The sequence below is a fragment of the Euleptes europaea genome, chromosome 17, assembly GCF_029931775.1.
Source record: "Euleptes europaea isolate rEulEur1 chromosome 17, rEulEur1.hap1, whole genome shotgun sequence".
Taxonomy (NCBI): Eukaryota; Metazoa; Chordata; class Lepidosauria; order Squamata; family Sphaerodactylidae; genus Euleptes; species Euleptes europaea.
This window is the reverse complement of record NC_079328.1, coordinates 28,857,710-28,879,105: the sequence shown is the minus strand read 5'-3', so window position 1 is coordinate 28,879,105 and position 21,396 is coordinate 28,857,710. Positions and strand designations below refer to the sequence as shown.

At 46.1% G+C, this 21,396-nt stretch overlaps 1 protein-coding gene across 2 annotated transcripts in view; it reads right to left on the bottom strand.

Annotated features, from left to right (window-relative positions):
* The window catches only part of SLC12A4 (solute carrier family 12 member 4), a 73,240-nt gene that overhangs the window by 10,141 nt on the left and 41,703 nt on the right, over positions 1–21,396 (bottom strand). For both annotated transcript variants that reach the window (XM_056862459.1, XM_056862460.1), the window contains exons 5-17: positions 18,858–18,912; positions 16,871–17,001; positions 13,718–13,959; positions 12,791–13,005; positions 10,090–10,254; positions 9,897–9,995; positions 9,476–9,533; positions 6,218–6,392; positions 5,310–5,428; positions 4,298–4,396; positions 3,053–3,172; positions 1,545–1,649; positions 821–989 (exon numbers count right to left, since the gene is read on the bottom strand). In XM_056862459.1, coding sequence (XP_056718437.1) covers positions 821–989; positions 1,545–1,649; positions 3,053–3,172; positions 4,298–4,396; positions 5,310–5,428; positions 6,218–6,392; positions 9,476–9,533; positions 9,897–9,995; positions 10,090–10,254; positions 12,791–13,005; positions 13,718–13,959; positions 16,871–17,001; positions 18,858–18,912 — 1,752 coding nt within the window. The remainder of the gene's footprint in view (positions 1–820; positions 990–1,544; positions 1,650–3,052; positions 3,173–4,297; positions 4,397–5,309; positions 5,429–6,217; positions 6,393–9,475; positions 9,534–9,896; positions 9,996–10,089; positions 10,255–12,790; positions 13,006–13,717; positions 13,960–16,870; positions 17,002–18,857; positions 18,913–21,396) is intronic.

Here is a 21,396-nt window from a genome sequence, read left to right as displayed (position 1 = left end):
GTGATTAGGTAGGGTTGCCAGGTCCAGGATGGGAAATACCTGGAAATTTTGAGGGTGGAGCCTGAGGAGGGCGGGGTTTGGGAAGGGGAAGGACTTCAATGGTGTATAATGCCATAGAGTCCACCTTCCAAAGGAGCCATTGTCTCCAGGTGAACTGATCTCTATCGCCTGGAGATCAGTTGTAATCCCAGTAGATCTCCAGCCACCACCTGGAGGCTGGCAACCCTAAAATTAGGCTGAGTGTGTGTGACTGGCCCAAGGTCACCCAGCGAGCTTCAATGGCAGAGTGGGGATTCGAACCTGGGCCTCCCAGATCCTAGCCTGACACTTTCATTGCTACACCATGGTTGCACAAAAACCTTCCTGAAAGTTTGCTGTTAAAATTGCAAAAGCCAGAAAAAGTTCCGATGTTTGCGGACATGATTTCCTTGCCCTACTCACAACTAGCAAATGCAGAAAAAATTATGCAAGACTGGAAATAGTGCAACATATATTTTGAGAAATAAAGAGAAATTAATGCACAGAGGATGCAGATTCCAGCTTTTCTTTGGGGATAATTTGGGCTGTCTGGTCAAACATATTGTAAACACATACCTCATCATAAGTGTCGACAACAACAACAAAAAATTCACCTTCCTTGCTTCCACTGAAGCTTTCATGAGAACCTCTCTGAACACACCTTGGCGCAAGGAATAGATCTGCTCAGTTTCCAACAGGCCACAAGCAAATCTGTGCTTCCTTCCTAAGAAGAGCTCCTGATCTCTCTGGCCAAACACTCCAGGATGTCACACACTTCTACACCACATCCCGCCATGCCCACCTGTTCAGCAGCCTGGGCCTCTCCGTAACTCTCTAGGAAGTTGCCCTGGATCGCGGTCCCGACGATGGTCAACCCTTTGCCAGCTTTCAGCTGAGAAGCAAACGTCAACAGCCTGGGGTATTTCACATGCAAATCCTCGTCCAGCTTCAGAAGCACCAGCAGCTGCGGCCTGAAAGGAGAGAAAAGCAGAGAGGTCTCAGGGTGGGCGGCGTTTCCCAGGGCCCTCCACAATCAGGCGGAATATTAAGCAGCCCTAGGCAGTACTGAATGGTTTTAACCACTCTGCTGGGGCTTGGGAGTCTCTAAAGATTATTTGCACCCGTGGCTTTCTGGTATTCATGCTGCTCTTCCTGGAAGCCTGCCTCATTGAGATTCTGTTCGTGAGGGCGGCTGTTCACCCGTTCAGCTCCAACATAAGCTGTCTTGCAGGTTTTGTTTGGGGGACCAAACATTGTTCTCTGGACCTTCAAGGGGGTGAGATTTATGCAGCTGCTCTGCATATTTATTAATGCAAAGTAAGCAACATTTCCATTAAAAAAGACAGCCTGGCCAGAGACTCGAGTTACAATCATCCAAAGACCCGATCTATGCTAGAAGCTTCTTAAGATGTTCCCAGAAATTCAGGGGCTCTTTAGGGAGAAGAACAGTGAAAACTCAGGCAGAGGAGGAAGGAGGCAGGTAGTGTCTGGATCTATTTTTTTTTATAAACTGAAAAATAAGTTACCTCCAGTTCTTGGTGTGAGGGGGCCCTTCCTCCAATCTCAGCAAAGCATACCTGGCTGCGCTGAGTGATAGACCCCGAATCCCGTCGCCCCATTCCTTTTCAGCCCTGTAAGGCAGAATTTCAAAGCAAGCCCATTTTAATCATGTCTTGCTGCTGTAGCCATAGTTAGTTCAATTGTATGACATTTTGTAACACAGAAATTGGCTTTTATGACTAGACTAGGATAAATCCATTTACTCTTCTATTTATTCATTTATTTTTTGCCCTGACTTGGATGGCCCAGGGTAGCCTGATCTCATTAGATCTCAGAAGCTGAACAGGATCACTCCTGGCTACTACCTGGATGGAAGACCACCAAAGAATACCTGAGTCGCTATGCAGAGGAAGGCAATGGCAAACCACTTCTGTTAAGTCTCTAGCCTTGAAAACCCTTCTGGGTTGCCATAGATCAGCTGCAACTTGACGGCACTTTACACACACTGTTAATATGTACCTGGATGGCCCAGGCTAGCCTGATCTTGTCAGACCTTGGAAGCTAAGTAGGGCCAGCACTAGTTAGTACTTGGATACGAGACCACCAAAGCATACCAGAGTCGCTATGCCTAGGCAGGCAATGGCAAACCACCTCTGATAGTCTCTTGCCTTGAAAACTCTATTGGGTTCCCATATGTCAGCTGAGAGTGGACAGCACTTTACACCCAATATTTTAACATATTGAGAAAAGCGCTGCCTCTCTGGAACCTGCTTGAGGCGCCTCACAACTAAAAAACAACAAACTGATACCGACAATGAAAACAAGTCAAGCCAATCAAAAAATATCCTGCTCTTCTTTCACAAGGTCTTCCTGCGTAAATGTGACTGAGGTCCCAACCCAGTTGCCTTGGTAGATCGCATCACTGTGTTGAATCCAGCCTGCTTTTCCGCTGGTGAAAAAGGAAGGAGGGGGCCCGCCTTTGACCACCCAAAAAAGGCAAAGCTGGGGATTATGCGACCTACACCGACAAAAGCCACTTCGGTTGGGGGCTGTTGTAAGAAGGGAACTGGGGAGAGATTACCGGTAAGTGCAAAGGATCCAATCAACTGTTAACAAACCTGGGTATTTTCAGACAATTCACTGGGCACTGCAGTTCCAATGTGATTTGAATGATAATGCCCCAGTTCTCAATCATAGAAGAGAGGAGAGGCAGATGGGCAAACAGTGTTTGGTCCTCAGGATGTTGACAACTTGTTTAGGGACTTAGACAAGTAACACAACTGATCAATTTACAATAAACAAAAGGACAAATAGACTCAACCCCAACATGCTGTGGGTTACTCAAGCAGAGTACTCAAAAAGAGGTTACTCTCAACACTGAAAGGAATGCGATGGGTGTCACATTGTGCATTACTGCTCTAGACTGTCCCGTTCCAAGCTTCTCAATGGAGACACAAAAGGGATCAGTTCTGCAGTTTCCCCCACTTCGCAGCCATTCCAAAGTGTAGGTTTATTTTCACTAGAAGCTACTTACCCCTGATATTCAATGTACTTGTAAATCATGCCGGCGATGAGCATAGCCACCAAAGCATAATACCAGGATGAAATGAACATCAGCGCCAGACAGATGCTCATGCCTAAAAAGGACAACGCCCTGGAAAAGGAAACAAGACTCAAAAATGTTAACACACACACACTTGGGACTGGTTCACACGTGCATGAAAGCCACTTGATTCCTGGACACTCAAGGAGGCAGCTGGATGTATGGAGGCTGAAAAGTCCTGTGCTCCAGGTGATGGGGAGATTCTGTCTGGGGCGTTTTAGCTGGCACAGCATAGCACCTTCAAAATTAAACTGAGGTGGGCGGACCTGGGTTCAAATCACTTCTCGACCACAAACTTGCCAAATGGCCTCAGGCATGCCACTATCAGCCCAACCATAACCACCCTGCCCCATCCCCTCCAGCCATCTACAACATGGAGATAGTAATATGGGCCTGATTCACAGGGATATGGTAATGATATCTGTGAAGCCCTTTAAACATTGGTGAACATTACTACCGATTTCACTTTTGTCCTGTACTTCCTCTGAGGGACTTTGGGTTCTCCTCCCTCCTCCATTTGATCCACGCCTGTGATCCACATGGGAGCCAGGTGCTTCGATTGTTGGTAAATCTCCACAAACAGAAGACATTTCTGTCAATGGAACAGGACTTTCTTACCTCCCCAGCCCATAATGATCTCTGAACTGTCACTCCTAGGGGACACAGGGGACCCCTTAGGAATAGCATGGGGAGGATGGGCGGAGAAATCGCACCCTACTTCTGTTTGTGGAAATCTACTACAGGATCCTACTACCCAATGTAGCACAGTGGTTACTGTGTCGGACACCAGATTGAGGAGACCCGGGCTCAAACCCCACTGGCTCCCACTGGGTAAATCTGGGCCCAGCCACACTTTTTCCACCTAACATCACACAGGGTTCTTGTGGGGATAAAATGGAGGCAGGTGTGTGAGAAACAAACCATACAGGCAGCCTTGAACTCCTTGAAGGAAGGGTGGGATGACCACATAATCAAAATGATAAATGAGCATGCATGTACAAAGAAAACATATAACTACCCTAAACAACCAAACATGGGAGGCATGCCAGGCTATTTCCCACAATTTTTAACATCCCATATCAAAAGCTTTTCCCCTTGGCCCACAGGATGACCAAACCAGACCTTATGTGTCTTCTTCTTCTTCTTCTTCTTTTTTTTAAAAAAAAAACAACTTACCAGTGATAGTACTTAAACCTGGGCCGCCAGTTTGGCGTCCTTAAAAGGGTTTGTACTGCGCAAGCCAAGTTGACAAACAGGTAACACATCAAGAAAAACCTGGAAGGAGAAGAGAGAGACTGCGTGAAGTTTGGCATGTACTGTTGTGGCTGGAAGAAGCGCCAACCCAGGGAAGGCCCCGTCTCTAACAACCACCCACCATACTTCTGAGGGTGGGGGCACAGAGAAGGCTTCTAACAATGATCTTAGCAAAATGGCACCACCATGGCCACTCTTTCTCTGCAGTCTGCAGCCCACAATTGGTAGCTGGATGTCTTCTCGACACCAGGGAGGCCCAGCAGGTATAGCCAGAAACCCATATTGACCAAGCATGTGCAAAGTGCAGTCAAGTCCTAGACAGCTTATGGTGACCCTGTAGACCATGGGTTCTCAACAAGGTTTTTTTTTAATGGTACGGGGGGGGAGGGAATTGGGAACACTGTTCAGCAACGTGTGATGTCCTGTAGATTATGCACAGTCTGTAAAACTGTAGTTTGTTTTTAATTTAATCTGCGACATTCAATAAAGTTTATGACTATCTTGGGAATGGGGGAATTATATTCTGAACAATGGTGAAAGGGGGGAATGGAGCAAAAAAAGTTGAGAACCACTGCTGTAGGGTTTTCAAGATGAACAGATGTGATTTGCCATTGCCTGCCTCTGCGCAGCGGCCCTGGACTTTCTTGACGGTCTCCCGCCCGAGTACTAACCAGGGCCAACCCTGCTTAGCTTCCAAGATCTGATGAGATCGGGTTAGCCTGGGCCATCCAGGTCAGGGCTTGACTGAGCATAACACTGGAATACTTCCCAGAATCCCCCACAACATACAAAGTTCCCTTGACCCTTTGGTGTCGAGCAGGTCCTCTGGAGGTGGAAAGCTTGAAAAACCACTGTTGCGTTCTTAGCAGACACAGCAAACAATTCAGAACCTTGTGACCTGCTCTGCTTAGGACATCAAAACGCTGATACTCACATAGAAAGAATGGGGGCGACCATGTCCAGGGATGCAATAAGAATCCCAAGTTCGGCAATCACCGCTGTCAGCAGAAGGGCCCAAGTCGGCTCACCGTTTGCCTTTCCGTGGCCAAAGACCTGTAAAAGGAGATTAAGGCACACACGGCCATTGCAGAATAGAGGACACAAGTACCCCACTTTCCTCCCCATTCAGGTGAACTGTAAGGATATTGGAGAGGCCAAACTTCAGCAGGAAGAGATGTTATGCTGGGCATGATATAGCTACTGTCAAATGTGTAATATACAGCATCTTCATGTATGGGCTTACAAATTAAGAAGAAGGTTTTTATATGCTGACTTTCTCTACCACTTAAGGGAGACTCAAACCGGCTTACAATCACCTTCCCTTCCCCTCCGCGCAACAGACACCCTGTGAGGTAGGTGGGGCTGAGAGGGTGTGACTAGCCCAAGGTCACCCAGCTGGCTTCGTGTGGAGGAGTGGGGAAACAAATCCAGTTCACCAGATTAGCCTCCACCGCTCATGTGGAGGAGTGGGGAATCAAAACTGGTTCTTCAGATCAGAGTCCACCGCTCAAAACCACCACTACACCGTGCTGGCTCTCAAATCAAAGAATTAGAGCTCATTTTTAATCTGTTTCTTGGTACTCTATGGTTTAGCGCTTTTGGCGGTCCCATTTTCAAGATGACTAAAACTTGTTCTTTTTTAAAGAGAGGGACCGAGAATTCTCAAGATTCGGTACCCTCTTAGGACACTACTTCTTCCCACAGGAGAACACGCTACATTTTCCATGCTGGTACATCTCTTTTTCAAGACAGCCACTTGGAAAGTTAAAAAACAAACAACCCTCCCCGCATTCATCTGATTTGATCCTCACAAGAGGAAAAGAGGTTTAAACGTGTACAAACCCATAAGAAAGGAATTATGTTGTCCTTGGCGATGGCTTGAAGTAGCCGGGGGGCTCCGGTGAGGCTCTGCAAACCTGCCCCGCAAGTAGAGAAAAACGAGCCGATCACAATGACCCACGGCGAGGGCCACGAAAGCGTGCCCACCACCAAATTCTTGTTCACACCATCACCGTATCTGTACAAAGTATGCGGTTGATTATTTTCAAGAGACTTGGACTGCATTTTCTGAAGTTACTTATGGCCTTTCCCCCAAAAATTAATGAAAGAACCCTCAAGGCATTTTACCTAAAACAAGCTGTCATTCACACCTAACGTTCCAAATACACACACACACACACACACACACACAGCTTCTGTTCCAATACTGGAAGGGTGCCTGAATTAAAATGCATTTACCAAAGCGATTACCAACAGTGGCATGAAGTAGGGCTTTATTCTTCCTGTGTGCATGCACGTGAACACACGCACACAAAACTGGAAAGCTGTCCCAGAGGGTCAGAAGACCCTCTGGAAGGGCATGCGATCGGTTCAATCAAACAATCTTTATTTTATGGTCATTTGACCAAAAGTAGAACATCTAATCAACAGCAACATAAATTTGTAATAAAACAATATCAGACAATCAAAGTCCACAGAATAAAATATATCAATAAAATCCCATATCTAAAAAGGTAAGCAAACTAGCTTCTAAAACGTTTATCTATCAAATTGTACCTATTTGTACATTACATCCTTTTGGGCCTTATAGATAGCAGCACAGAATTCGGCCCAACATCTCGAAGTTTGTGTGTTACTATCTTCCAGTAGTCGTTGTATACAGATTTTATCAGGTAGCCCCTGTATTATTTCTTAGAGTTTCTTGAACAGTCTTAAATCTAAACTCATGATGGAGAGGGCAGTATAAGAAGACGTGTTCACGGGTCTCAATTTCTTCACCATTACATGGGCAGACTCTCTTGGAAAGAGGAATTTTTTTATATCTGCCTTCTAGGACGGCTGATGGCAAAGCTCCGCATCTGGCTAATGTGAAAGCCCTTCTAAATTTGTTCACCTCCTGTGTCATCAGATATGGGGCTGCCGTCATCAGGTGTCTGAACTTCTGTGAGGCTATAAAACCAGGGGACCTTGCGAGGTCATGCTGTCTCTCAGTGTCTTCTACTGTCTGCCTTATTACTTTTTTAAACTGATCTCCGCTCAGTGTCAATAGATCCTGGGGTGAAAACCCTAGTTTTCTTAGGTTTAATTGCACCTCCTTGGACCATTTGGACTGATATGCGTCCAGACTAATCATTGCAAGGAGGCCGGGTTTTTGTATATTTAGTTTGGCCCACATGTAAAAGGACATGAGATGAATTTTAGCTTCAACTCTCATCATGCCTGTCTCCAATCGGATCATAGAATTGGAGACACATCTCGGTACTTGTAAAATAGCGCAACCCGCAATGGGTTGCCAGGGGTAGGGGAGAATTGGTTACCCCGTCTCACATATAAAAACAGAAGCGCCTCCTCCGTTTTGGATTCAAGCCACCAAGTAAACAAAATGCACCAAAATAGTTACATGTGGCTCTTTGTTTAGCTAGACATGTTTATTTAAAGCCTTAAATTGACACACATGATGATCTAATGAAGGCAACATAAAATTAAGAATGAGTTGCTCATATTGCTGCTTTGAAAAAAATAAGTGACCTCGTAGCAATCTGAGATGCAACATTAGCTGATTAAAACATTGCAATCCCATCCAAAAGTATCCTTTACATTCTGAATGCAGCTCCCTTGCAATCCCTATGTGCCAAAAGACTGGCTCAGACTCATATGCTTAGTGCAAACGGTGGATTAGTGCAATCCTTGTGCTGTGTATAACAAGCCATAATTTGCTTGGCAAAATATCAGGTAAGCAGGACTTTGAATGTGGACTTCATTTTTTATTAGTGCACAATCAAGGTAAACTAGATTCTGCAACCTGTATAAATGATGCAGATTAAACAGACTGTGTCCAGTTTTGGGTACCACAATGCAAGACGGATGTAGACAAGCTGGAACATGTCCAGAGGAGGGCAATGAAGATGGTGAGGGGTCTGGAGACCAAGTCCTATGAGGATAGGTTGAAGGAGCTGGGTATGTTTAGCCTGGAGAGGAGACAACTGAGAGGTTGATATGATAACCATCTTCAAGTACTTGAAGCGCAGTCATATAGAGGATGGTGCCGAGTTGTTTTCTGTTGCCCCAGAAGGTCGGACCAGAACTAACAGGTTGAAATTAAATTTTAAAAGTTTTTGCTTAAACATTAGGAAGAACATCCTGAGAGTTAGAGCGGTTCCTCAGTGGAACAGGCTTACTCGGGAGGTGGTGGGCTCTCCTTTGGAGGTTTTTAAGCAGAGGCTAGATGGCCATCTGTCAGCAATGCGGATTCTGTGAACTTAGGCAGATCACGAGAGAAAGGGCAGGAAGGGTTGCATCAGTGCTTGGCCCTCGTGGCCCTTTCTTACATGTCCAGGGAAATGCCAATCGCCACTTTGGGGTCAGGAAGCAATTTTCCTCCAGGCCAGTTTGGCCAGGGATCCTGGAGGTTTTTTTTTTTTTTTTTGCCATCTTCTGGGCATGTAGCAGAGGTCACTGGAGGGTGTGGGGGGAGGTAGTTGTGAATTTCCTGCATTGTGCAGGGGTTTGGACTAGATCAAAGCTTCTTAAACTGTGGGTAGCAACCTCAAATGGGATCGCATAACTGAATGTGGGGGTCACGAAAAATTTGGCAACAGTAAAAAGGTTTCTGAACCTATACCAAAGAATTGTTTTAAAATAAATTTGAGATTTATTATCAGTAAATGTTTGATTTGTATGCCTATTTTATATACCTGGGGTCGTGTAAAAAATTCTTGGGTGAAAAGGGGTCACGAGTGGAAAAAGTTTAAGAAGCCCTGGACTGGATGACCCTGGAAGCCCCTTGCAATGATGTTCCTATTCTATGCATTTGCATCGTTTATTTTGCCCCAAGCAGCAATGAGCATATCTAGGACACTAGAAACCCTATCCAGTCATAAGAACTAGGTACTAGCTTTTAAAAAATGAAGTCTGAGATTGTAGGCATGCTCAGCACTTGCATTCTGAGCTTTTCTACAACTTGCTAAAATACCTACAGGATATAGCAATTTTGCAAAGAGCTGAAGCAAGGGACAAAACTAGTCTTCTCTCTCTCTCTCTCTCTCTCTCACACACACACACACACACACACAAAGGACTGGAAGCTTGAGGGCTACTTACTTGTCTCTAAGAACAACACCTTCAATACAAGCTCCAAACAGCACCACGCAGCTGAAATCTGAACGCAACGCATTTTGCTAAGGAAACAAGTTGGACGACTGAGAAGGTCAGCAACAGCACAGAGAATTCATACAACGGCAGAACTTCACATTCAACAACAACAACAAAAAATCTTCATTTATGGTGGTACAATTATGAAAATACAGAGGAAATGCCCAATGTAAGCATGCATACTTGGAGGGCCCATGATACAACCCTCTTGCAGAAGCTATGCGTTTTTTTGTCCAGCCAAAACCTGGAAGGGCTGCCTCCTTGGGACCCTACGAAAGGGGTCAAATCCATCATGGAAGGAAAGCATAGAGTAAGTGCAATAAATAAAGGGTTAGATCTATAATTTTTTGTTTTGTTTTTAAAAAGATACAGACTAGAGATGTGGTGGCAATGGCCAGGATCGTTCCAATAGGAATAGATTTCTGGGCATCCTTGAGGTCTCCAGATCGGTTTGAGCCAGCCATGATCCCTTTAAAAGAAAAATAAGCTTTTGATGTATGAAGACTATTCCTGAAAAAACACAGAAACACAGAAAGTGCCCAGGGAACACTTGACATCCTTACCTGTCACAGAAGGGAAGAAGATGCCCACAAGCACCGTGAAGGAGGTTGCTATGTCTGCATAAACGTACAAGTGGAGCTTACTGTTGTGTCCAGAAACATCCACAGATGGGAGTTTGGTTTTCTCCAGGATCTCTCCTTTCTCCAAATAATTGCTCCAAATGTTATCTTGAGGGGAGAAGAGATATTGTAAACATGGGACCAAAAAGAAGAAGAGTTGGTTTTTATATGCCGACTTTCTCTACTACTTAAGGGAGAATCAAACCAGCTTACGATCACCTTCCCCTCCCCACAACAGACACCCTGTGAGGTAGGTGGGGCTGAGAGAGCTGCGACTAGCAAAAGGTCACCCAGCTGGCCTTATGTGTAGGAGTGGGAAATCAAACCTGGTTCTCCAGATTAGAGTGCACCGCTCCAAACCACCACTCTGAACCACTACACCACGCTGGCTTCAAAGAGGGCTTGGGAGAGTGACAGAGATGCAGGGTAAAGCTACCAGGAGTGATTTGTTAGGTAATTGGGCTTTGCCCAGTGAAGGAAAAGAATTCAGACTAGGGCTGTGAAAAAAAAATTCAGTATAGTTCGGCTTCGGCAAAATTCAGCCCGTTTTTATTCGGGCATTGCCGAAGTCCGAACTCCCCGCCTTCGGATCCCCGGAAATTTGGTAAATCCGGAGTTCGGGGGAAAATTCGGCCCCCCGCGCACCTTCAGGGGGATTCCCTGAAGGCGCGCGGGGGCCCCTTTAAACAAGCCCCTCTGCACTGTCTGCTTAGGCAGCGCAGAGGGGTTTAAAGACCCCCCTCCCCCCCTCTCGGGACTCCCGGGAAGGCAGGCGGGGGGCTGTCAAGCCCCTCTGCGCTGTCTGCGCAGAAAGTGCAGAGGGGTTTAAAGCCGGGAGACACAGATCTGTTTAAAGGGCCCGCCGCGCGCCTCCAGGAAAGCTCCCTGGAGGCGTGCGGGGGGGGGGGGGGAGAAACAGATCTGCGCCTTCCAGCTGGAAGGCGCAGATCTGTTTAAAGGGGCCAAATTCGCCGAATTTACTCGGGAACACCCCGAACTCGGCAAATTCGGCTCCCCAGTTTCCCCCCTTTTTTGAGTTCAGTTCGTCCAAACCAAAAAACCACCGAATTGCAGGAAATTCGGCTGTTTTTCTGTTCGGACCGAACCGAATCAACAGCCCTAACTCAGACATCTATAGCATAGGTACCTAGGGTTCAGGGGCAGATGGAGAGGCACAAATAGAGCCGGTATCCTATGTTACCTTAGGAAACAGTGGGCTAATGAGTTGTGAGCTGCAACCACCTCTTTGGGGGAATGAAGATCCCTATAACTGGTTGTCTGCAATGGGTCACTTTTCATCCCAGGCACTGGGGGTGGGGGCAGGATGCTCTCATCTCCAGAATCAAGGAGGGGCAAAGAGGGGCTAGGTGAGCGAGCTCCGAAAAGGTGGCCTGCTGCCACAGATTGTTCACATCCCTCCTCCGCTGATGTGGCCGTGAACAGAACGTCTCACAGCAGGGAACTGGAGATGGAAGCAACCCTCCCGAAGATGCCAGCCATGGGGCACCTCAGTCCCAAGAGAGGGAGCAATAGTAGGCAGGTGGCAGCCAAGTGCCAGTTGGTGGCTGCGGCGTACAGCAGTGCTGGATTCACTCACATGCTGCAGTCACACATATGCTAATAAGAAAATACAAAGTATATCCCTCAGGACTGTGAGTCTTTTCTTAATGCATGCATATAGCTTAAAACGGAGGGGATAGATTCTGCTCTAAAATCTGCCCCAGTCAGTTACGCAAATGGACTATTTCCCATCCTCCTCCAATTCTGCATCAATCATCCTGCTGCTATTTTTCATAGCATATTTTCTGTTCTGGATGTGCCCTGTCAGAGGGACAAAGGAGCCCTTCCAATAGAAATGTTATTGAGCAATTTCCCTGGCTTCTAAAATTTACTTTGCCATTGTGCGAAGATGCTTCCAAGCCTCATTTCACAATCATAAAGGTCTAAAAACCTGTGATTTAAAATAATTCCAGAGGAGGAGCCATATTAGTTTGTTGTGGCGAACAAAAATGGAAATCTAGAGGAACCTGAAAGGCTAACGTAACTGGAATAAATTTTGTTAGTCTTTAAGGTGGCACTGGTGTTATTTTTGTGATTGAACAGCCCCCGCACAGAAAACCAAGTTCTTTTGAATTTTGCACTCTAGCAGCACATTGTGCAGTTTCTTGGGGCTTGTGCCGAATCACACAGCATGTGCCATCAACTAGGGTTGCCAACCTCCAGGTGAGGCCTGGAGATCTTCTACGATTACAACTGATTCCCAGGCAACAGAGATCAGTTCACCTGGAGAAAATGGCTGCTGTGGCAATTGGACTCTATGCCATTGAAGTCCCTCCCCTCCCCAAACCCCGCCTTCCTCAGGCTCCTCCCCACAAATCTCCAGGTATTTCCCAACCCAGAGCTGGCAAACCCTAGCCATCATGCATACTATTTTAAAATACAAGCTTCAAACGGAGAGGCTAATTTAAATTTTTCTATATTCATTAGAATGTTGGGTTTTGTTTGTTTGGTTTTAAGGAGTAGAGATATTTCTAGGATGATGATACAGATTTCTGGCTAAAATTGCGCAAGGGAACAGCTGAAAATCGCTCTGGGGTCCCCTGCTTTTCATTTCACGTAGTGCTGCACTAGTTCACAATTGTACCTTTCAAAATGCCGCTCGCAGCACCAGGAATCCCTGCAATCTCCGTAACATTATTGAAGCGGAAGAACTCGTCGCAGTCCTCGGAGGTGACATTGTAATGTGGGCAGAAGTTCTCCGTCAACTTGGTGGGCTGGGTGATGTTGTCAACCACCATCGTTTTGGCGCAGATGTCAAACTGGTCCCTTGAAAGAGTTCTGTTGCCCAGCATGCACACACTGGGGAGAAATCAGAAGTTTGCAGATTTGTAACTTTTTTTTTTACATTTGTTTTACATTTTTCACTTTTCTAACACAGCCACACACAAAAAAGAACCTTTCATAAACCAAAGAGCGCCTTCCACAACGGGATAAGTACCACTGGATCCAACCCGATATTCTAATTCTGGTTCTTTTAACACAAAAATTGCATCCCCATCTGTTAACTGCAGCCAGAATTATTCCAGATAGTAATTTGTAGTTTTAGGTATAATAAAGTGCCATTACGTCGCAGCAGACCCCTCATGGGGTTTTCAAGGCAAGAGACGTTCAGAGGTGGTTTGCCATTGCCCGATTCTGCGTAGCAACCCTGGACTTGTTTGGTGGTCTTCTGAGATCTGATGAGATCAGGCTAGGCTGGGCTGTTCAGGCTGCTCTTATATCTATACTAGACCAAATTATTGCCCAAAGTTGTATCCCCCCCTTTTATGTTTTCTTTTAAAAGAGGAAGCCAAGATAAAGATGGGGGGGGGGAGGGAAGAGAGAGAGAAGAAATACCAAGTAAAGAGCCAGACATATGGTTAAAAATATTAAAACTGGGTCCCATGTTGTGGTTTTAAGAGCCCTGGAAAGGTTGAAGACCTTATGCATTTCTTGAGGCCCTATATAAATATATATTCCCTACACTTTCTAATAGCCCACACATCGGCCTAGCTGAATGAGATTTACTTACGGAAAAGCAGGCGGATGAAAGATGGATTTGATGGCCCCGGCGTAGATGGACAAGATGGATATTATGACACATGCCAGAAAGAGAGAGGCAAATTTGTTGACGTATTTCACGCCTACGAAAACCACCACGGCCATGAAGGTGAGGAACAGAGTCCCATAAACTCGCATGTTGTTGAGGTTGGCGCTGGACGTGTCGTGGGCCCCGGTGGAGTGGAAAATGGCGGCCTGGGGAGCGATGTAGGTCTGAAAGAGAAGAGACGCAATCTTAGTATCATCCCCCGCCACAAAAGCAAGCAAATGATGTTGTTCTTTCCCAGCTGTCATAAATGCAGGGGGGAAAGCTGCAGTAATTTACAGTAATATCCACATGCATTTATCAGTAATTCTAACATGGAGCTTCTTCCCTTTCAACGAGTTTTAATCAACATTTTCGCTAATATAAAGATAGCTGTATTTTTCTTCCCTTCTGCTCTCGGAAGGTCTGAACACTATGAGCTTTTATATTTTTCAAAGGGAAGCAGCTATTTTGGGGTTTTTTTTGTGGCAGCTATTAGTGCAACTTTGTTTTGCTCTAGCAACACCTGAGTCTTCACTACCTCCGGTAGTAAACTGGCCGGCCTCAGTACACAGGATGAAAGCCACACAAACACACACAGAGGTGAGGCCGGGGCTCTATTTATGCAGGGGAAGTGGGGAGGACTCTCTAGGTGTATCAAAAATAATGACATGTGCCAAATTTATTTCCAGTATTTATGAGCCCAGCTTTCTCTTGACAACCCAGGAGAAGGTGTGGGGCAACAAAATACACAGAACTGCACATGTTAAACCAGGGGTCCCCACACCTTTTTGAGCCTGTGGGCACCTTTGGAATTCCGACACAGGATGGTGGCTGCCAAAGGAGGTACACATGAACACATGAAGCTGCCTTATACTGAATCAGACCCTTGGTCCATCCCAGTCAGTATTGTCTACTCAGACTGGCAGCAGCTCTCCAGGGTATCGGGCAGAGGCCTTTCACATCACCTTCTTGCCTAGTCCCTTTAACTAGAGATGCCAGGGATTGAACCTGGGACCTTCTGCATGTCGAATCACACACACACACAAAGGAAGCTCAAGTGCAGGGGACAAAAGGAGTAATTTTAAAAAATACACTAGGAAAGAGGAGTTAGAGAGAGAATAAAACCAATACTGTGGAGGCAGCTGCCGCCGAAACATTATTTTAATCTGCACAGTCAATCTGATTGCCCATGGCCAAGCAGAAGCCCAGCTGGGAAGACCCCGTCCACTTTCTAAAAACGCTTGGTGGGCACCAGGAAAGGTGCTGGAGGGCTCGGTGGTACCCATGGGCACTATGTTCGGGACCCCTGCACGAAACACATCAAACTTCTTTTAAAAATCTAAAATACTTTTAGAACAGCATTAAAATAGCTAGAATAAAAATCACCTTTTTCACAGCCAGGAAAATCATTCCCTTTTCTCCCCCAGAATCAGACTGAACCAAAAGCTCTTTGGAATAATTCAGTTTTACAGCCTCACTGGAAAGTCTGGAGCATCAAAGTCCCCCTCAGTGAGGGTTGCCAACTTCCAGGCAACACTATCCTCAGTCCTTCCAGAAGGCTGTTCCACAAAGCATGGGTAAAAGGTAAAGGTCCCCTGTGCAAGCACCAGGTCATTCCTGAACCATGGGGTGACGTCACATCCCGACGTTTACTAGACAGACGTTGTTTACGGGGTGGTTTGCCAGTGCCTTCCCCAGTCATCTTCCTTTTACCCCCAGCAAGCTGGGTCCTCATTTTACCGACCTCGGAAGGATGGAAGGCTGAGTCAGCCTTGAGCCAGCTACCTGAAACCAACTTCCATTGGGATCGAACTCAGATCGTGAGCAGAGCTTGGACTGCAGTACTGCAGCTTACCACTCTGCGCCACGGGGCATGGGTCAGGCAACAAAATAAGCCCTAGCCCACTGCAGAATGCACCCCAGACAACGAGGAAACAGAACGACCTCGCTGGGAGGAATCAAAGCTGCCTCATGGGAATGTGCAGCCCTGCAAAGATACGAAGGGCTTTAAAGGTGAGGATTGGAAGCGGAGGGACCCTCAGAAGTGGAGCAATCCAAGGAGAAAGAACCGCACCCCTCAGAACAGCCACACGAGGACCAAACAGGCTTTGAGAGCATCAAGCGTTGAGAGAAGCTTCAAATGGGGAGATGGAGAAGAGAGACGTCGGTCCGTGACTGCCAGTCAGGGGGAGCTCGCCACCTCCCTAGGTAGCTGACAGTGGAATCAGCTACCTAGGGAGATGGTGAGCTCCCCCTCACTGGCAGTCTTTAAGCAGCAGCTGGACAAACACTTGTCAGGGATGCTCTACGCTGATCCTGCATTAAGCAGAGGGTTGGGCTAGGTGGCCTGTGTGGCCTCTTCCGACTCTGTGGCTCTATGATTCTGCTCAAGCCTTTGAAAGTTTAGAGAATCCTAGTGGGGATTGTTCCACATTTAGCCTGCAATGCTGTGATGATAATACATGAAGAGTCCACTGTTTTCAATCTTATAAAGTTTAACTTGGCATCTGAATATGCTGGTATATATATGTGACTGTATGAGACTGTTTCTGTCCAAATACATTTTGGAATAAAACAGGTATTCCCCCCACCCCCATTTTCAGCATCTCAGATGGCAAAATACACGCGCTAACAGCACAGAATGCAGACGTTTTCAGTATGCTCCCCCACCAGTATTGGGTATATTCATAATTTTATTTGTAGAACAGCAAGGAAGGTATACTTTTAAACTCTATAAACATGTCAAACAGTACAGTACAGTTATATGCTTATATTAGAAATGATGAATTTAAGAATATTCAAGCAGTAAAATAAGCTAGATAAAATATCTGTTTCCCCCAATATTTCTGGGTTCTTTTTCTGGAAAAAAAATCCCCCCATGCCTTCAAAGTTTATGGAAATTTTACACCTCTACTCTGATCCCCCCCCTTTTTTTGTACTCAGCATTCAATGAGAAGTTGTGACCAACTCAAATGTGTGGCCAACACCTCTGTGTGCCATTTGGGCTGGTGGTAATAAGAAAGTATGACTGGGTTGTCATTGCCTGATATCGCTCTTGGACCAGACTTCGCTACCCTGCTATTGAGGTCTACTTACGAGCAGGATCTCAATGGCACCAAGGATGTACATAGCGCCTGCGAACGTCGTCCCCAAGTAAAAACACAAGCCCACCGCTCCACCAAACTCCGGACCCAAAGATCTTGAGATCATGAAGTAAGAGCCGCCAGCTGCAGTGTGGAAGAGGGAAGAATTATTCTCAGCAAGATGCTGATTACAAGCTAGGTAACCACAAATTAAAACACAATGACTGCAAGACAATAATGGTTCCACATTTCACATGCTTGTTTTTCTGGCCATGCCTGAAAACAACAACAAAATTCTGTTACTAGCCAAGATAATAGTTCTGCCATTAAGGAAATTCAAGTAAATATGACACATTTTAGGGCATATCTAGGCTCACCTGGGCTCATCAGCTGTTGCTATTAACTGTGTGTGTAAAGTATTCTACACTATGTATCAATACACTCCAGGTTATTTAGAGTCAGGTTGTCCAGAAACAAAATCATCTGTAAGTAAGGTCTACATAGATTTCAATGACGCTAACTTTAAGAACATAAGAAAAGCCATGCTGGATCAGACCAAGGCCCATCCAGTCCCGCTGTCTGTTCACACAGTGGCCAACTTTCAAGATATATTAGGTGCTGTGAAACACAGGCAGGATGGTGCTGCTGCAGTCATCTTGTTTGTGGGCTTCCCAGAGGCACCTAGTTGACCACTGTGTGAACAGACTGCTGGACTTGATGGACCTTGGTCTGATCTAGCATGGCTTTTCTTATGTCCTTAACAGAGCAAGACATTTTTCTACAGCAGAGGAAGTCATTCTCCATCCCAAAAAAGTCATTCTCCATTGGAGAAAGTCTTTGTCCCTTCAAGGAGAGGTCAATAGAAGAGAGTCATGGTATTCAACCTAGTGGAAAGGAGTTAAAAGAGCCAACTCAAGGTGTCTTGCCTGCCAATGAACTTTCTCCAAGCTCAGGAGAAAGAAGAGGAATCCTTCCACAACTTTTTTTTTAATGGTGCATATACTGAATCCCTGCCTCCCTAAACTATCAGCGTTTACATTTCTCACAATTCATAGCAGCGTCACATTTGCGAAGTTGCTTTCCATGGTCATGAAGACTAAAAACTTTTCTATTAAAAAAAAAAAAAATGAAAACTAGGCAGTGGAATCAGAAAGCTTCCCCTAAGATACATGATTGGATATCAAAAATAAAAGAGGTCTATATTTTAGTGACGTTAACCGCTTACTCAAAAAATAATGTTATCAATAGTGTAGACCTCTTATGGACAAGAACAATTCAAAGCATAGAAATGTCCATTTTGTAATAAGATATAGTTTTGGTTAAGTGAGAAGGAGTTACTGATGTAGAGCTGTAAAGTATTTTACGTGATTGCATCTGATTATGCAACTATTTGTTTTTAGTTGATGTATATATCTATTGTTGATTGTCTATTAAATTTTAAAAAAGAAAAAATAAATTAAAAAAATGAAAACTAGTTCTCTGCATTTGTGCTGGAGAAGCAAAGTTGCATACAGCCACACTGGGGATTGCAACCATGTCGTAATCGTTCCGTAACTGAATATTATTTCCATATTAACCTTCATGACTCCACACTTAATCCATTTTACAATGCACAATACTTTTAATTGCACCGACCCAATATTGGTAAATGCCTTTAAATTGTACCAAACTTAAAAAGCGTCCATCCCCATGTCACCCACAACCGATCAAGAGAAAGACGCCAGAAAAGCAGTTTCCCAGCGTGATGGATTTTCTGACAAAGTGGGCAGCAAAGTGCCCATTGATCGGGGCTTGTGCGAAAGCTCCATTCAAACTCTGGCGCAATGAATGGAGGTCGCCCGGCAGCTGCTCCCCCGTGGATCGCATCCAACAGCCAGTCATGAGAGAGGCTAAGCTGCGTTTGATCCCAAAGGGATGCAGGTTTCCCATACCCCAGAGCCAACAACGTGGATCCCAATCGGTTCAAAGCTACGTTTTCTCCAAGTAAACCGGGACATTACCTGGCACAACCCCGTTTGTGGCAATGGCGCTCATTGATATGGCTGTCAGCATGGTCTGCAAAAGACAAGAGAGTGGATTTTGTGAACGACTGTGGAGGGGGGGAAAAAGACCCCAGGACACCTTTCTATTATGAACGCCAGTTGCTAAGTTGGAATATGCAATGTCTTTTTTGATGAATTCCCCAGCAGCTGTTTAATGTTCTCTCTAGTGGGAAAACAGTTTCTGAGTCTACATCAGAAGGCTGCAGTTTCTGTACCAAAACCCAAACAGGGCAACTGGAACAAATCATGTACACATTAGGTGTGTTTGCATGAGATGTACATATAAAACCATCAACATTTCCTGTAATAGCTCAAAGACCTCTCTCGCACACAGTAAAAGGACACACCTGAAGATATGATTGGATTTCTGTATACTTGGGGGCGTGGGGAGACTTCCTAGTTACCCAGAAAATTATTTTGTACGTTAAAAAGAAATCAATTGAACGTCCTCGTTGTGCTTGGAATGTAGAACACGGTTGAGATTCAATTAAGAAAAGGAACCGAAACAGATGAAGGAATTGCCTGCTGAAGCTTGTAAGCATTTAAAGAATCCCTGAGGGGGAGATTTGGCTTTGACCTCCAATTTACTATTAGTAAATTCAGCTTACAACCTGCAAGCTACATTTCTTGCTGCTACTGTCCATTCCTCTCTTCTCCAACTGAAACTGCTACAAGCGTCTAAATGAGGTACTGTCAGGCTGCTATCTCGGTTTCGTTATTGCCTCTGTCTCTGCGTTGTACTGTCTGGCCCTCAAGGTCGCATACCTAGGCCTGGGAACTCAGCTCCTGGGAAACTGTATTCAGCCTATGCTTGTAATCTCCCGCCTTTTCTGCCTTATATTATCTCCCAGCTAGTGAGTCTCTCATAGCTGTCATTTTATTCGTTTGCACTGTATGCCTATTTGACCAGTAAAAGCCATCTGTTTGGACTCTATATGACTTTGTGGTGATTTCTGGTTCTGTGGGCCAAGGGCTGACATTATGACAGCTATCACTTCACCATTCTACTAGCCAGGCTGGAGCCCAGGGGGGTTCGCCTGCCACTTGGATGGGAGCTGTGCAGCTCTCCAGGTGATCTACTACCCTGGAGCCCTTCTCTGAGGATCCTACTCTGTTACAAGACTTAATCGCTGAACTTTTCCGGACTACCCGAGAGGTTTGCCGCTTGAGGGGACTGGTACAGGAACAGTGGCAATCTCTTAAAGGAACTCTCTGGATGTTGACGTCGGAGGATACTGATACTCGTTTAGATCTTCAAGACTTGGATCAATTACTGGACGATGCCCGGTTGGCAACTGAGGATTTACAAATATTAACTGGACTTTTGGATAATCTTATTTCTCGAGAAACTCTTTCTACCATGGCGGGAGCCCCGCCGGAGGGTTTTTCCCTGATCCCGGACACAGCCAGCTGTCAGGCTGAGGCCAAGCGAGTCGCTATTAGCACAGCTCTTCTCCTTGTGGAATGTACAAAGGACACCCCGGTAGCCACCTTGGCTCAAGTTTTGACCTCGACTTTTGGAGCCGAGGCACCCGCACTGGCGGTTCGAGTACAACCTCTGCTGGGCGGGGAACCCGACCCCATACTCTCACTCCTGGAGACAGAACTTTTGCCCCGCATTACGGCAGAGGCTGCCCTAAGACTTGAGAACGCCAAAGTTCTTGCGGATCAGCAAGCCGCCGAAGCGGCTAAGGTCGCAAGAGAGAGAGAAGCTGCGGAAGCAGCCAGGGCGGCTGCAGCAAGGATTAGGGATCGGGCGAACGTGGACACGCGCCCCAAGGACAATGTACAAGGGCTATCAGGTCTGTCTTTTTCCCCGGCGTTTGTCCCGTCGCGCGCGACCCAACGCGCACGCCGTTTGGCTGACCGACGTCGAGACTCAGGAGAGTCTGAAGACGAGGATCTATATGGGGATAGCTCTCAATGGGCCACAAGCTTCCGGACCAGTAAACCTCATCTTACTGGTGGCCCAAGTGAGGAGGTTCATCTCTTACGAGCCCAGAATCGGGAGCTCTCCGACCGTGTTGATCAACTCCAGGAACTAATGGAACGTATGCTTCAGGAGAACAGGCAATTACAACAAACCCTGATAGCTCAGAGACAGCCCGTTCCGATACCGGGTCAGGGGGTACCCGTACAGCCACCCCAACCACCCGCTAATGTGCCTGCTCCACCCTTGCCTCCTGGAGCTCCTGTTGTTCCTCCGCCCGGACCACCCGTGCAACCGGGCCAACCTGCGCCCGGCCCTTGGAAGCAACTCAAATTGAGGACTACGTACGACGGATCTCTCGAGACTTTGCCTTGTTTCTTGCATCAAGTGGACAGTTATATGCGAGAACAAGGACAACTTTTCCCCACGGAAGATAGCCGGGTGCGTTACGTAGCTTCCCTTCTGACAGGTAAAGCGGCTGACTGGATGGTCCTCCAGTTTGACACCCGCTCTCGTGCTATTCGTTCCCTCAACAACTTCATGACTGCCCTGAGAAGGAGGTTTGAG